Source organism: Rhinopithecus bieti, unplaced genomic scaffold (genome assembly GCF_001698545.2).
Source record: "Rhinopithecus bieti isolate Rb0 unplaced genomic scaffold, ASM169854v2 scaffold_38981, whole genome shotgun sequence".
In the NCBI taxonomy this organism is placed as follows: Eukaryota; Metazoa; Chordata; class Mammalia; order Primates; family Cercopithecidae; genus Rhinopithecus; species Rhinopithecus bieti.
The window spans coordinates 2,022,907-2,039,524 of record NW_016819573.1 but is presented as its reverse complement, the minus strand read 5'-3'; the positions used below and the strand labels follow the sequence as shown (position 1 = coordinate 2,039,524).

General features: G+C 50.5%; 1 protein-coding gene across 1 annotated transcript in view; it reads right to left on the bottom strand.

The window, feature by feature from the left end:
• Window positions 1-1,275: 1,275 nt before the first annotated feature.
• ARHGAP40 (Rho GTPase activating protein 40) overlaps window positions 1,276-16,618 on the bottom strand; it is a 53,563-nt gene continuing 38,220 nt past the window's right edge. The window contains exons 7-15 of the mRNA XM_017859142.1: window positions 13,779-13,870; window positions 13,090-13,167; window positions 12,542-12,701; window positions 9,960-10,042; window positions 7,996-8,202; window positions 5,695-5,835; window positions 4,744-4,913; window positions 3,185-3,240; window positions 1,276-2,137 (exon numbers count right to left, since the gene is read on the bottom strand). Coding sequence (XP_017714631.1) covers window positions 2,046-2,137; window positions 3,185-3,240; window positions 4,744-4,913; window positions 5,695-5,835; window positions 7,996-8,202; window positions 9,960-10,042; window positions 12,542-12,701; window positions 13,090-13,167; window positions 13,779-13,870 — 1,079 coding nt within the window. The 3' untranslated portion in view covers window positions 1,276-2,045. The remainder of the gene's footprint in view (window positions 2,138-3,184; window positions 3,241-4,743; window positions 4,914-5,694; window positions 5,836-7,995; window positions 8,203-9,959; window positions 10,043-12,541; window positions 12,702-13,089; window positions 13,168-13,778; window positions 13,871-16,618) is intronic.

Here is a 16,618-nt window from a genome sequence, read left to right as displayed (position 1 = left end):
AATAAGATAATTTAGGATACTAATAAATGCTAGGAAGAAAATAAGATGATGCCAGAGAGAGTGACAGAAGAAGCAACCTCAGATAGGGTGGTCAGAGACCAGGAGGTCTCTGAAGGGACATCTGTCTCAGGAAGGGACATCTGAGCTGAGATCCGAAGGTGAAAGGAGCTGGCCATGGAAGTAGCTGGGGGAAGAGTGTCGTGGACAGAGAGAACAGCAGGTGCAAAAGCTCAAAGCAGAAATTAACATGGGATGTCTGAGGAGTCGGAAGGAGGCTCACATGGCTGGCTCTGCAAAGTAAGGCGGGGGTTTGGGGGAGTGTAAGTGAAGTGGCATCAGAGACATAGAGTTTCATAGCCCAGGGTAAAGAGTTGGGATATTTGTTTAATGGGATCCCTCTGGAAGGTTTTCAGCAGGAGGGCTTTCAGTAAGATTGAATTTATACTTTTAAAGGCCCACAGTGGCTGCTAGAATCAGGCATCCAAGTTTCTCACAGAACACTGTGCCTGTGCTCTGGCAGGCAGAAGTACCAGGAAACAAACACCTACACTCCTCCGGAGCAGCCTTCAACCAATGCCTCACAGGAGTTGAATAAACACACTGGCTCCCTTGCCCCTTGAGTAGGGTAACTCTAAGGGACATCTTCCACATTGGTGTTTCTCAGAGTTCTCCAGTGGAATGAAGCTCGAGACGCCCCCAGTGGTAGCTTGTGATTGGGCCCCCTTTTATAGACTGCCTCCCCCTCTTTCTCTCATATCCCCACTCTCTTGCATTTCTTAGGACCAGTATTTGCACTTGAATCTTTGCCTCACATTTTGCTTCTGGGGGAACCCAAACCGAAGACACTGGATTATTGTGAAGATGAAATTTGTGAACCTCTTGGCACATGTTAGACGCTCAGTAAACTCATTGTTAAGTGAACAAATAAGCGAAGCTTCACCTGGCCTGAGGATACAGACCCAGGGCCGAGGAAAGGAGGAAGGGCGAGACCTGGGACTGTAAGAGATGAGAGGATTCCCAGAGAGGCTGTCCCTGCAATGCCCCCACCCTTCAGCAACGGGTGTCATTACTCCATGCCTCCCCATTCTGAGTTCTCTTCCTGTCCCCCTGGTGGTTGTGGGTTCAAGGCGTGACTGGACCACATGGGCCAGAGCCCTTTGAGCAGCTCAGCAAGATGCTCTCGTCACAAAGCTCCCATGTCAACTCGCTGGAAGGACAACACCCACCAAGCGTGGGACTGGAGATAAAAACACTTAGGCAAATAAGCGTGACATTGAACTTGTGCCTTTAATGTTTAAACAATTTAAATATCATATTACAAAATGACAAGATTATACAAATCAACATGTAAAGCATGAGAGCTATGAAGCGAAATCTTCGTCTGCTCAGTTCTCCTGGGGCTGATCATGGCTGCAATGCTGGCTTCCTCTCCCTGAGGCCCCAGCCCTCATCCTTGAAGGACTCTGAGAGGGCAAGAGGCTTGTCCAAGGTCACAGAGCTCTCCTGGTTTTGTTTCTGGTGCTGCGCCACTACACATTGTAGGGCCACTTTCAAAACAATCTTACCTGGGGGGGAAAAAATCCAACTATCTCTTGATAGAGGTGCTGCATTTTTAAATTTCCTCCAGTCTAGAAGCCATGGACAGAAGCCCATGGAGATCCAAGTGCCCCAAGTGATGGTGTCATAACAGCAAGCTTGATGTAGGAAGCAACTCTCCGGAGGGCTAGGGGGTGTAGGGGAGCGAGGGCTTTGTGTGCGTGGCTAAAACATGAGAACGGTGAAGGGAAGTTCTTCCTCTGTGCAGTTCTCCCAGGGCTGTGTTGGCTTCCCTTCCCTGAGGCCCTGGCCCCCATCACCTCTGAGTGGAGAGAGCACTAGCCCTGAGTCTATTTCTGAGGGGTCTGAGAGGCATTTCAGAGAAGGATGCCTTGGAAGAAAACTCAGACCTTCCCTTGAAATAGCTTTGTTCTCATGCTGGGTACATGGACACAGAGCCAGCAGGGAAGAGGAGGAGGCATCCAGGCTGCTCCTGAGAGCCACAGGGTTTAGGTGGGGCTCTGTTTAAGGACCCACTCGCCATGTGGGTTGGCACGGTACACATCTAAGAGGTAGGCATCTGGGTCCAGGCGATGCTCATCTGTGGGAAGAAGGGGTGAAGGAGGTTGAGTGGGAGGCTATGGGAGACGCTGTTCCCCTGCGCAGAGTCCTTCACCAGGCAGAGCACTGTCCCCTGGCTGTATGCATCTTGACTGCTACAGCTCACAGTTACCACTTCTGCTGGAGGACTGAGCTCCGCTGAGGGAAGATGCCTTGCCAGAAAAGTGACATCCCCTCCCACTGGGAAAGCCCACAGTCGAAGACTGATGGACACAGACTACCAAAGACTAGTCTCCTTGCCTCAAAATGCAACAACTCTGATGTGATTTGTGCTCTAGAGCCCCCTAGTGGATCAGGCCAAGCTCCAGGATGTGGACACTCCTGGTCCCTGCCCCTTCCCTATCCTCCTTCACTCCTTCCCTTGGAACCCTTTCTTGAGGGGCACCCGCTCAGTGCATCATGTACTACTGATGCCATGTCTTAGCCTCCGCTTCTTGGCCAGTGGCCCTCAAAGTGTGGCCCCTCGACCAGCAGCATCCGCAACTTCTGGAAACTCATCAGAAACACACATTCTCAGGCCCCACCATCTGTGTCTTAGCCCTCCAGGGGATCCTGAGATTCCGGTCAAGTCTGAGGATCATTGTTCTAGAGAATGCAAAGGGAAACAGCTGCCCATCCTTGGTTCCCACAGAGCCAGGGACCTCCCAGAGCCGGACATTTATTTGCAGAATTCCTTAAGGACTCCTTGGCCCCTGGGCCAGGGATGAGGTCCATCCCAGCTAGGATGTCCCAGAGGAGTCAGTTTCACTGGTGGTACTGCCAGCCTTGACACTAAACAAACCTTCTGCCTCTCTCTGCAAGCCTGAGGCCAGCTCCAGGCACAATCCAAACTCTAGGATAGACTCCTAAGACTTGCACTTTAACCCTACAGCAGGACTCTGCCTGGTTTCATTGGAGATAGAGGCCTGAGGGGAAGGCTCATCTCCAGGCAGACTCTGGCCTCCCCCAGAAGGGCTCAGTGAAACTCTGAGGTCGAAGAACTCCCAGGCACCCGGGCTCTGTTCCCGTTTCCCACAGTGGAACTTACTGATATTCCCTCCAACTTCATAGAGGAGGATGTTGGCTGACTCCATGGGCCTGTGGCTGTAAAACAGAGAAAGAAAAAAAAAAAAAACTCCTGCCTTTTCCTTCTAGAAACAGCAAGACCAACAACTGTGCATGGCCCCCAGGTCTGGAAAGGGCAGTCCTCACTGATTTTCAGTCCCACTGGGGAGAAGACGTATAAGGACCCTCCTGAGAGAGCTGGAGCCAGTGACAGAGTCCAGCAACCAGGGGCTGGGGAGAGGTAGCTGGAGGGCACGTGGTGAGGCTCAGCCAGAGGTGCACCCCGCTGCGAGGCTCCTTCCTTCCGGGCATCAGAATGGAGACTGCGAGGGCAGGGGAATGAGTGGTGACAGATGGGGACAGGAGCCTGCGGTGAGGGGAAGATTTTGTGTCAAGATGGATTATGGACATTGTATGATTACATATGATAATTATGCTTATCATGTAAGAATCACAATTATTATATGATAATTATGGGTATCCTGAGTTCAATTCCATGGCCTCTTATCTGCCATGTGGCCTTAAGCAAGCCCCTTCTCTTTTCTGAGTCTTAGTGCTCCCATCTGTTCAAGGAGGAGCTGAACCAGACAGTTGCTGAAGATGACAGTCTGAGGATTCCTTGTGCCAATGCCAAGAAGGAAACTCTTGAGGGCTCAGGCTGTTTCCTGTACCCTGGGAATGATGGCTGCTCATCAGCCCCCTACCTTCTTCCAGATCCTTGGCCAGGCTCTGCTCCTTGCTGCAGAACCTTTGCCGTGCAGTTTTGTGTGTCAGGAAGCCTCACCTTGCTCCCAGACGACACCAGCTTCTTTGTCTTCCAGACACATTATTCCCTGCATTTCTTATGAAACCTAATACAGTTTGTAACTTGATCTTTGGTTTGTGACTATTTGCTTTATGTCCAGCTCTTCCTCAGGGCTGTGGGCTCTTAAGAGCACGGCCTCTGTCTGTTCTTTACATGCCTAGTCTATAATTCTCTCAATACATGGTGGGCCAGGTGCGGTGGCTCACGCCTGTAATCCCAGCACTTTGGGAGGCTGAGCTGGGCAGATCACTTGAGGTCAGGAGTTTGACACCAGCCTGGCTAACATGGTAAAACCCTATCTCTACTAAAAATACAAAAAAATTAGCCAGGCATGGTGGCAGACGCCTGTAATCCCAGCTACTTGGGAGGCCGAGGCAGGAAAATCACTTCAACCTGGGAGGAGGAAGTTGCAGTGAGCCAAGATCGCGCCACTGCACTCCAGCTTAGGTGACAGAGTGAGACTCCGTCTCAAAACAAAACAAACAAACAGAAAAACATGGTGCCTGGTGATGGGCATTAATTAAATACCTATTAAAATGAATGAGTGAGTGGTAGTCATAATGATTATTACTTGGAGCCAAGAAGCTCTCTAAGGTTGGAGAACCCATCTGACCACCCCAGAAAGGGAAGGCCAGGCCAGGCCAACAGCATGTGTAACTCCCTGGTGGCTTTCAGCTCTGGGGTGCAGACCCCTCCCTGCAGGGGAGAGGCTCCTGCCTCCAGGAGGTGCCCCTTACTGTAGAAGGAGGCTGTTCATGTCCTCACTGCCTTCTTGACCCTTGGAACCAGTGCTGAGGTGCTCTGTGAACTGCCTCAGGACATGGGCCACTTTGGTGCTGGGGGTGAGAGGCACCTTCAAGGGATCCTTGATAGGCCAGACCACCTGGATCTTTGCCACCTTGGGAGTCTGCAGAGAGAGAGAGGAAGATCCATATACACAAGAGCCAGTATGCCTGGAGTTCAAACATGGATGCATAAACATGCATACATGGCACTTACACAAATGCCCACGCTGAAAATCACAAGACGCCACACACACACACACGCACACCGGCCACTTGCGCACCGATCACAGACATACACATTCTGGATGTGTGCACACACAGACGCAGAGAAACATGCCTGTGTTTCTACGCCTGTGTTTGTGTTTCTGTGCCTGTGTTTCGCACTCGTACACACAGCAGGGGTACATGCAACGCACCCACAAACACAGACATGTAGGTTTGTATAAAGACCCATCACCCACACATTGTGCACGATGCAGCCTCGACGCTCATCAATTTCTCTGATCGGGACTTAAATAAGGAACCGTGTTCAGGACCCCTCCCAGGAATACTCAGTATTTTTGGAAGGCTCTTCCCTTCTATTATCCCCCTCCCAGCCCCAGTCACCTCACACCCCGCAGAGCGATCCCCATTTTCCCAACCCTCGGCCTGGGGTTGCCTAAAAATGGGGCGGAGGAGATGGCTTCTAGGGGAAGTTTCCGAGTCACTCCATTTCCCCTCCCCAACCGCAGCCACGCCTCCTCGCTCCCCGTGACGGCGCCGCAGCGCCCCCTGGTGGCCTCACTGGGGGGCCGTTGCTGGTAGCCCGGTAGCGGGGACCTGGAGGAAGGTGAGCACCAAGCTCCAGGTGCCCTCCTGTCGCCTAGGGCCCTTCTCCACCTGTCTGGGGTCGGAGGCACTCACCGCCTCGAGGCTGTCCCCCGCCTTGTCCCTATCTACGTGCATCCTCCGCAGCCAAGTCTTGAGGCCCGTGTCACAGAGCTGAGGGCGCCTGCTGCTGCTGTCGTTCAGTTTTCGCACCTGGGCGACCAGGAAAGAGGCGACCTGACCAGAAAGGATCGAGTCTCGGCAGGGTGATAGGACTGCTGGGGCCAAGAGGCAGAACCCCCTCCAGGGTCATCGTGGCCTCTTCCCCGGCCCAGCGTCCCACAGGGCTTGGAAATACGCATGTGTTGGACTTGGGACGGAAGCACTGGTTTGGTGGAATGAGGAGGGGGCATTCAGCCCCTGAAGTGGGCCTTGGAGGAGGGGGCCCTGAGAGTGGAGCCCACCCTGAGGCTTAGTGGACAGTGGTTCCTCTCGACAGAGGCTGGAGGGTCCTGCACCTGCTGAGGGATAGCTGCTTACTGGCATACTCAGGCAGGGGTGTCCCCAAAACACACCTGGGGCAGGCTCTGCTCTGAGAACCTCCAGACAGCCCACACTGGGGGATTCCTATAGAGGCCTCCAGATCAACCCATGCCTCTCTGTGGGATCCGAACCCAGTAAAGTCAGAGAACCCAGACTCCATGGACCCTGATAATAACACGTTTCTGTCTCCCAGGGTCTGATGGAACTGGGGTAGATTCTGAACTCCCCTCTTTGCTATGTGTGTGCTGACTAAAGGTGACACACACAGGGAAGGGCAAGGGTGATGGGGGTTCTCCCCTTTCACTTTTTCTACATCTATGTTGTCTGAAGCTTTTCTAACAAGAAAACATTCAGGAATTTCTTGAATTTTAAAGCTCCCTCCAATAAAAGAAGTATTACAATCCAATGTCTTTTAGTAGCAACATTATCTCAAAGGGCTGAGTGCAGAGAAGAAAGGAACTATGGGGGTGTAAGGGGTGTATGAGGGAGGAGTAGGGGACTTTCGACAGAGGAGTTGACTCTTGAATTAAGAGGTCTTGAAGAATGAGTGGAGGACAGCAGGCTTCTGCCATTAAAAAAAAAAAAAAGGTGGGGGGAAGGGGAAGAGAATTCCAGGCAGAGTAAACTGCATAAGCAAAAATTCAGAAGTGTGAAGTACTAGATGAGTTTGGAGTGCCAGCTGGCACTTGCTGTGTTTAGAACACAGAAGAGTGCCCAGCAGGGTCGGAGAGAAACTGAGAACAGTCAAAGAGGGCTTCACTTGCTGGTTTCTGGAAAAGGAAATTTAATCTAATAACTTCACAGAAGGAGGGAGGGATAGGAGGAAGGACTGTGGTTGGATGGATGAGTGGATAGTTGGATAGATGCATGGTTGGTAGATGAGTAGGTGGATGGATGGGTAGATAGTTGGATAGATGCATGGTTTAGTTGGAGAGATGCATGGTTGGGTAGATGGGTGGATGGATGGGTGAATGAGTGGATGGATGGATTGGTAGATGAGTGGATAGATGTATGATTGGTGAATGGGTGAGTGGATGATAGATTGGTGGATGGGTGGATGGGGGAGTTGGAGGAATTAATGGATGGATGGGTGGTGGGTAGATGGGTGGGGGGATAGGTGGGTGGATAAGTGGGTGGGTGATGAGCAGATGCATAAATGGATGGGTGGGTGAGTGAGTGGGTGGATGGATGGATGGATAGGTGAGTGAGTGGGTGAGTGGATGGGAGACTAAATGGAAGTATGAATGAACAGATGGAGGGAAGAGGATACACGTCTCTGGGTGAGAAAGCAGCCGGGTCAGCAGTGGTAGATGGTGCTACCTTGTGTTCACAGAGTCTCAGGAGCTGGAGGGGTCTCAGTGCTGCGGGCACCATGCAGCTGACACTGCAGAGGGGCCTCTCTCCTCCTCTGGCTCCTCGACTTGCTGTCACTTGTTACTCAGGGCAAAGCTCATAGTGGGGGCAGGGGGGCAGGGGTATCCCTGTTATCTGGTTCCGGGCTCTGTTTTAGGCAGGCCCTGTGATCCCGGGCCTCAGGGATGGGGCTTTCTCAGCAGTATAAAAGCTTTGATATGAAGGAATTATTTGTGGGAGTTGGGGGAACTCCTGCAATCTGGGGTAGACCAGATGGCAGCAGACTGACAGAGAGGCATGGCAGCGGAGACAGAAAGGGAAGACACTTCTTGGTCACTAAGGCAGGGGGAAGAAGAAAACACAGTCCTGTGCAGAGGCCAACAAAGGGCCTGGAAGGGACACACTAGGAAACTGAAAGGACACTGCCCAGGCTCCTGGAGAGCAGGGGCAGCAGGGCAGCGGCACCCAGAGGAGGGACACCCAGCACCCAGCAGCACTCACCGTCCACAGCAGATCCTGGTAGTGCACCATTATCTGCACCACCTCGGCTGCCCCCTCTGCCAGCTGCTTCTCCTTGCCTTTGGGGAGCTTGGGGGGCCGCCCTTGGTGCAGAAAGAGGTTAGGGGCCATCACAGTGGAAACATTCCACAGAGTCATCTTGTTGTGCTGTTCCCGGGCCACCACCTTCCTGAGGAATTCCAGCAGCGCCTGGGAAAGGGGGCAGAATCTCCCTCAAATCTCAGCCCATCCCTGGCGCCTCCCCACCATCCCCAGGGCATCCTGATGCATGACAAGGGGGCGCTAGGAAGGAGCCAGGAGCTGGGAGGGCAGCAAGAGGGGCTCCTGTTCCAGCTGTGCCACCAGCCCACTCTGCGACCTCTCTGTGTCTCCACTTCCTGCTCTGCAGTGTCCAAAACACTGTCCCTCCCCTGCTCCCTCAGAGACTAATGAGACAACTGGGCAGGAAAGAATAGGGAAGCAGAGACGCTGGGAAGAGCAGGGGAAGGTGATAAGACCTACCATTTATGATGTATTCTTTGTGTTCTTGGGCCTTTAGTTGGTACTTATTTAATCCTCATAGTAACTTTATAAGGTAGTTTTTTTGTTGTTGTTTTTTGTTTTTGTTTTTGAGTCAGAATGTCACTGTGTCATTCAGGCTGGAATGCAGTGGTGTGATCTTGGCTCAGCTCCCTGCAACCTCTGCCTCCCAGGTTCAAGTGGCCCACCCACCTCAGCCTCCCAAGTCGCTGGGATTACAAGTGTGCACCACCACACCCAGCTAATTTTTGTATTTTTAGTAGAGACGGGGGTTTCACCATGCTGGCCAGGTTGGTCTCAAACTCCTGACCTCAAATGATCCTCCTGCCTTGGCCTCCCAAAGTGCTGGGATTACACACATGAGCCACTGCGCCTGGCCAAGGTAGCTCTTATTATTGCATGCATTTTATAGAGAAGGAAACAAGCTTGGAGAATGTACCAAGAGTCACACAGCCAGTAAGGACAAAGGGACAGAGTGAAGAAGGGAGGGCCTGAAGAAGGGAGGGAGGGATTGATGGATGAATGGATAAATGGGTGAATGGATAAAGAAAAGAAGAAGAATCGATGGATGAATGAGGATAAATGGGTGGAGGAAGGAAGAATAAATGGAAAGGAGGTGGTAGGGAAGGAGGGAGGGAGGAAGGGAGGAAGGGAGGGAGGGAGAGGGGATAGGAACAGAGGACACATACTGAATATCCTGCAAAGCATCATCTTCTACCCTATGATTCCTTATGAGTTAGCTTTTATGATTTCCAAAATAAGATGCTATTAATGCTATTATCATCCTCATTTTACTGAAAAGGAAGCATAAACTCAAGCAGGAAGATCTGGGGCCTCTTCACACGCTGACCCTGGAGGCACATCTGGAGTCTGACCGAAGGACAGCCAAGAGGGTATAGGGAGCTGGGCGAAGGCTGAGCATCCACTCCTATATGACAAGCAGAATTTGCTAAGGGATTTTTCCCAAACTGGTTCAGCACGGAACACCAGTGCCGTGCAATGCTTTCCACAACAAAAGAGGTCCCTGATCAACTGCGTTTTTAGAGTACTGCATACTCTAATCCCACTTGGAGATTCTCTCAAAGCCTCAATATACCAAAGGCTTTGAGAAGTCCTGGGGAGAAAAATATTCTTAACCTTGTTTCATGAACTCTGTGTTTACTTATCCAGGCTTGGCCACAAGGTGCTAACACCTGTTAGCACCACGTGGAACTGATGCTCTGTAGTGCCCACTCTGGGACTATCCCCTTTCAGGGCTCATCTACTTTCTTTAGGAAAAAGTCTCAAGAGAGGTCTGTGTGGGTCATCACTGAACCCTAGCAGCTGGCAGAAGTTGCTGAATGAATGAATAAATGAGCACATTTGGAGCCATGGCTGTGGGTGTGGGCTGACATGGCAAAGTGGTGGTGGTGCATGGTAACTCTTACCTTTAAGGCATTTCTGTTGGGTTCTGGGAGGATGAGGATGAGCAGGTGAAGAACCTGCAGGCGCTGCTTCAGGTCGGGGATGTCTGCGGGAAGGGAGGGACCTCAGTCTTCATGGGAGGCTCAGGGACTCCCTCCCTCAGTCTGGTCTCTTCTTGGGGAAATTCCAGAGCTGAAAAGCCGGAGGACAGCCAGGAATCCCTTTTTTCATAAGGTGTGGGATTATTTCCTTGTCTAATGTTGGCTCAGACAGAGCCCTGACCAGTGCTGGTGGAGAGGTTCACTTGCTATACTTTGTGTAGCAAAATAAACACACACATGCGTGTGCATGCACGCACATGCCGCACACACCCAGATATGCAGTCCAGGCTACAGCCCAGGGTCAGAAATGCAGTGAACGAGCAAATCACCCTTAGGAAGGGAGACAAGAGAGCTCAATGGGCCCAGACAGAAGGTTTCATGAAACCCTCTGTATTGTGAGGGTTGAAAAGGAAAAGCCGTCTCACACCTGGTGTCAGGATCTCCGGGGAGAGGAGGCAGGTAGGAGGAGGTAGTAGTTACAGATTCAAAGAAGGAGTTCATCAGAGCCAGATAAGACCCAGCAGCTGAGAGCTGCCTGGAACCTGGAGAAGAGCTGCATAGGAGACACAGAGGCTGAGCACCTGGGGCGCCAGGTCTACAACCCCATATGACCTTCCCTCCTTCCTTCCTTCCTTCCTTCCTTCCTTCCTTCCTTCCTTCCTTCCTTCCTTCCTTCTCTTCCTCCCTCCCTCCCTCCCTTCCTTCCTTCTCTCACTTATCAACAAATACCTGTCAAGTACCTGTCAGGTGCTGTGCTCAGTCTAGGCACCTGGGACACAATAGTGAAGGAGGAAAATAAAGTCGCAGGCTTGTGGAGCTTACATTTCACAGGGGAGACACAATACACAAGCAAAGAATAAATCAGAGCATAATGGGCATCACTGCATCATTATAGAGGCTAGCAGGCAGCACGGAGTGTGGGGTCACGGAAGGCCCCTCACAGGCTCTGACAGCCAGCTGAAACTTGAAAGGCAGGAAGCAGCCAAATGAGGGCGGAGGGAGTTTCCATTCAGAGACAGCAGCAAGTGCAGACGCCCCAGGGAAGGAAAGAGGAGGGGGAACAGCAAAGTGGGAGGGCCTGACCAGACAGTGGGGAAGGAGGAGGCCAGGAAGAAAGGGGGCCAGAAATAGGCAGGACCTGAGCCGAAGCAGGTGGGCCCAGTAAGGAGTGGAATCTTATTACAAGGGTGCTGTGGAGGATGGGTAACAGCATAGGGAAGGGATCTGATTTGTTTTGCAATGAGGTCGAGGCCAGGCCTGATGATTCATGCCTGTAATCTCATCACTTTGGGAGGCTGAAGTGGGAGGATCACTTGAGGTCACGAGTTTGACGCTAGCCTGGGCAACATAGCGAGACCCCTGTCACTACAAAAACATTTTAAACAAGTATGCCAGGCATGGTCTCATGTGCCTATATTCTTAGCTACTTGGGAGGCTGAGGCAGGAGAATCACTTGAACCCAAAAGTTCAAGGTTGCAGTGAGCTAGGATCATGCCACTGCACTCCAGCCTGGGTGACAGAGACCAGGGGGGTTTTTTAAAGACCCCGTCTCTCAAAAAAAAAAAAAAAAAGAAGAAGAAGAAGAAGAAGAAAGAAAACAAACAAAACACTGAGGTTGTGAGAATCGAAGGTCAGAGAAGACATCTCAGGATCCCTGTCCCCTCCCCTAGCTTGGGGGTGGAAATCAGACTGCCTGAGCCTTGAAGCTTTTTGGAGAATTCAGAGAGACAGGGAGAACCTCATGGTCATGAATGAGATCTCAGGAGAGCTGCTCTACTTTTCTGAGAAAAATTAGAAGTGACTATGTTTGTACATTGTGGATTGTGAAGAAGTCCAGACAGGAACATATATATGCAGACTATACATAGAGCAAGGTCTGTGCAATACATGCTGATCTGCAGATGCGCACACAGATGGACACAGATGGATGCGATCTGCAGACGCACACACAGATGGACACGATCTACAGACGCACACACAGATGGACGCAATCTGCAGACGCGCACACACAGATGGACACGATCTGCAGACGCACACACAGATGGATGCGATCTGCAGACGCGCACACAGATGGATGCGACGTGTAGACACGGCACAGCAGATGACGTGCACCACCCACAGTGTCCCACAGATACGACGGGTAGTACGATTGCTGATAAGCTCAACCCCATGGATGTCAGATGTGAAGGAAACCAGGTACCACTCGTCACGTGAGAACTAATAGGGACTGTAGTGTGCCAAACACCTTAGCCTCCCTCCTCCTAACAACCTGCACATGCCACACATGCCATACAACACACACAGGAACACGCATGCACATGCGTATGCACACATATTGGGCTCACATGCTCACACTTGCTTCTTCCCCCATTGGTTGGACATTTCTGGAACAGACATTTCCAGGAACGGGCAGTCCTGCCTTTGCATGGCTTCCCCTCTCCAACCAAGGCCAGTGACATCCAACTCTCCATCCTTGCACAGGCCAAGGGCTTGGGCACACTCACTGGGCACCACAGCGAAGGCTGGGAGGTACTCAGCCGTGAGCAAAGGCATCGGCAGCTTCCGGATGAACCTTTTGAGCAAATCGGAGGCGTCATTGTGATGAACCTCGTCCCAGCTAAAAAGGCCAGCATAGAAGTCTCTCTCCAGCTTCTGTTCCAGCCCCTACAAGAAGGAGGGGCACGAAGATACAGTTGGCCCAGGGCTCCGGTAGAAGCTGCTCTACCACTTCTCTGGGGCTCGGTTTCCTCATCTGCAAAGTGGGGACAACAAGAGCACCTCCCTCGTGGGGTTGAAGTGAGGACGAAATGGCCTAAAGTGCGTGTCACTGAGCACAGGGCTCTGCTCATTAAACGTTGGTGGTCTGACTCCAGGGCCACGCTCTCCGCCACCATGCTCATTGTGCCACCTTCAGCCTCTCAAACCCTCGACCCACACGGAGACCAAAGACAGATCACCGGTGAGCCAGGGACTGGATTCTCTCCTGGCTTAACACACATATGAGGATGGGGGAGATGCAGCCTCAGTGAAGCGGGGAAAGCCAAACCATTACCTTGACCCTGGCCTGGGATCCGGGCACCCTGAGAATGCCTTCCGTGTCCAGTCCTCTCTTTTCCAAACAGGACAGCAGCTGTCAGAGACAGAAACCAGCATTTAAACTAGGAAACACTGAAAAGCAGAATTCAAAATGGTGTGTCTGTCTCCCATGAAAATCAGAAAGAGGGGGGTACCGGGAGAAGCGTTTCCTTCAAAATAATAATAGTTTTTGTGACCACCTCCATGAGCCAGGCACTGTGAGAGCTTCATACAGATTTTTCTCATTTAATCATTGATAAGAGGAAGATACTGTTATCATCATCCCAATTTACAGATGTTGAAAGGGAGGCTAATGAAAGGTCAAAAATCCACCCTTGACTTTAAGATTCAGAAGTTAAAAAGAAAAGAAAAAAAAATCCACCCCAAGGATCACTTAAGGCCAGGAGTTCGAGACCAGCTTGGGCAACATAGTGAGACCCTGTCTCTACAAAAAAGTTAAGACAAAAATTTATAAAATAAAAACAACAACAACAACCAAAATCCACCCCAGGTCTCTGAGCTAGCAAGTGCCAGAGTCAGAATCTGAACCCAGATCTGCCTGATTCCAAAGGCCATCCTTTCTCCCCTTTGCTAGATGTCCCCTGACAATGGTCCCCAGAGCCAGCTTCTGAAGGATTAAATAAACCCAAGCTGGGGATGACTTACGGCTTGAAGGACCAGTGGGACCTGTGTGCTGGGGAGGACTTTGTGGTCAGCTTCTAGCAGGCTGTCAAGGGGCACACCGAAGAGGCGAGTTTCTGCAGGAAATCAAAGAGCAGAAGGCGCATTTCACTTCCTGGAACGACCACTGGGCTTGGACCTGCAAGATCTCCTGGGCAACTAGAATCAGACCCCTTTTCCTGTGGAAGGACTGAGCTCTCTGGAGAATGGCTGGACCCAAACCTCTCCTCTTGAGCAGAATATTTGGCCTCAGCAGTAATGCAGACATCACTGCTGAGGAGATATGTCTCAGAGCAGAAAATCTCAGCTGGATAAAGAAGTATTGAAAGGGCCGGGTGCGGTGGCTCAAGCCTGTAATCCCAGCACTTTGGGAGGCCAAGGTGAGCGGATCACCTGAGGTCAGGAGTTGGAGACTAGCCTGGCCAACGTGGCGAAACCCCGTCTCTACTAAAAACACAAAAAAGCATTAGCCGAGCGTGGTGGTGGGTGTCTGTAATCCCAGGTACTTGGGAGGCTGAGGCAGGAGAATTGCTTGAACCCGGGAGGCGGAGGTTGCAGTGAGCCAAGATCACACCACAGCACTCCAGCCTGGGCAATAAGAGCGAAACTGTCTCACAGAAAAAAAAAAAAAAAAAAAAAGTGTTGAAAGGGAAGTACGCTGCTGCTTCAGGGGCACCAGGCATAAAATGTAACAGCAGTCCTAGGTGGAGCTCTGGCTCTGCAGGATGGGCCAGGTTCTAGAGAATGTATTCCCCAGGTCCATCTTAACCACCCTGGCTTTAAGTCTTCTCAGGCAAACTCCTCCTTCCACATTTTCTCCACACCTTCCTTCTTTCTCCCTTCTCTGGCCTACCCCACCTCTGCTAGATTCCTCCCCTGGTCTTTTTTATTCACCATCCTCTTGTCTTTAAAGAAACAAACCAAAAAACCAAACCAAAACAAATAAAAAAATCACAATGCATAATGCTGACAACGACACAGCCAGATGAATACTTTTGCACACTGCTGAAGGACAATATTATCTCAAGAACTTAACCCATAAATGTAATCTAAAGTAATCTAAGATGCAGTCAAAAGCATATATCCAGCAGTAGTGATTGTGTCTTATAGTAGGAAAGATACAGGCATCAAAATGTCCACTAATAGCGAAATGGTTAAATATATTAGAATACATCCACAAGGAGGAAAATAGTGCAGTGATTAAAATCGTGTTTTCACTGAGGCAAGGTGGCTCATGCCTGTAACCCCAGCACTTTGGGAGGCTAAGGTGGGAAGGTCGTTTGAGCCCAGGAGTTCGAGCCAGGCCTGGGCAACATGGAAATACTGCCTCTCTACAAAAAAAATACAAAATTAATTAGCAGGGTGTGGTGGCACACACCTGCAGTGCCAGCTACTCAGGAGCCTGAAGTGGGAGGGTCACCTGAGCCTGGGGAGTTTGAGGCTGCAGTGAGCTGTGATCATGCCACTGCACTCCAGCCTGGGCAAGAGAGAGAGACTCTGTCTCAAAATAAATAAATAAATAAATAAATAAATAAAATCATGTTTTCAAGGAATATTTAATAGTTGTGGTAGATGCCACTATTGTTCTAAATTCATTACCCCTCTTTGTATCCACACCCTCTGCCATGTGAACTTGCAAATCTTCCCATTAGGGAAGCACAGCGTACCTCCTCACCCGTTGCTAGGCCATGTGACTAGTTTGGACCAATGGCATGGGAACCTACATGACGCAAGCAGAGGCTTAAAATGTGGTAGAGTTTGCCCTCTGAGCTTCTGCTGTCACCATGAAAACGTCCTCCAGACGGCCAGCTGGTCCCAGGAGGACGAAAGACCTGAGAGCAGACCTACACTCAGCCAACAACTTGGAGCCAAGCCCAGCCTGGATCAGCCAAGCTACGCCCAGTTTACCCACAAGCACGTGAGCAAGAGTAAAGAGTTCTTAAGTCATGAGTTTGGGGTTGTTTGTTATGTAGCATTATCATGACAACCACTAAATGATACAATAACTGGAAAATGTCCATAATTCTATATATATAATATTCTATAATATAGATCGATAACTATAATATGTTCTATTATATATAATGTAATTATGAAACAGGGTCTCAGAGTTCTATATATATATAGAATTGAGACAGAGACTCTCTCTGTCACCAAGGCTGGAGTATAGTGGCATGATCAAGGCTCACTGCAGCCTTCACTTCCCAGGCTCAAGTGATCCTCCCACCTCAGCCTCCCAGGTAGCTGGGACTACAGGAGTGTACCACCACGCCTGGCTACTTTTTTGTTTTTTGTAGAGACAGCGTCTCACTATGTCACCCATTCTGGTCTCAAACTCCTGGGCTCAAGTGACCCTGCCACCTCGGCCTCCCAAAGTGTTGGCATTACAGGAGTGAGCCACTGCTCCCAGACCATAATTATATAATATGAGGTGAAAAAAGGATACACACATACACACAAAGGAAGATAATGCACGAAAAGTGCTTTTCTGAATTATACTTTTCCTTTTGTATTTTACTCTATTTCACAAATTTCCCACAATGAGCAGGAATTGTTTTCATATGCAGAAAAAAATGTAAACAGAAGGAATATAGAAGCTGAGCATATTGGCCGGGCGCAGTGGCTCACACCTGTAATCCCAGCACTTTGGGAGGCTGAGGCAGGCAGATCACGAGGTCAAGAGATCAAGACTATCCTGGCCAACATGGTGAAACCCCATCTCTACTAAAAATACAGAAATTAGCTGGGCATGGTAGTGCACACCTGTAGTCTCAGCTACTCGGGTGGCTGAGGCAGGAGAATCGCTTGAACCCGGGAAGCGGTGG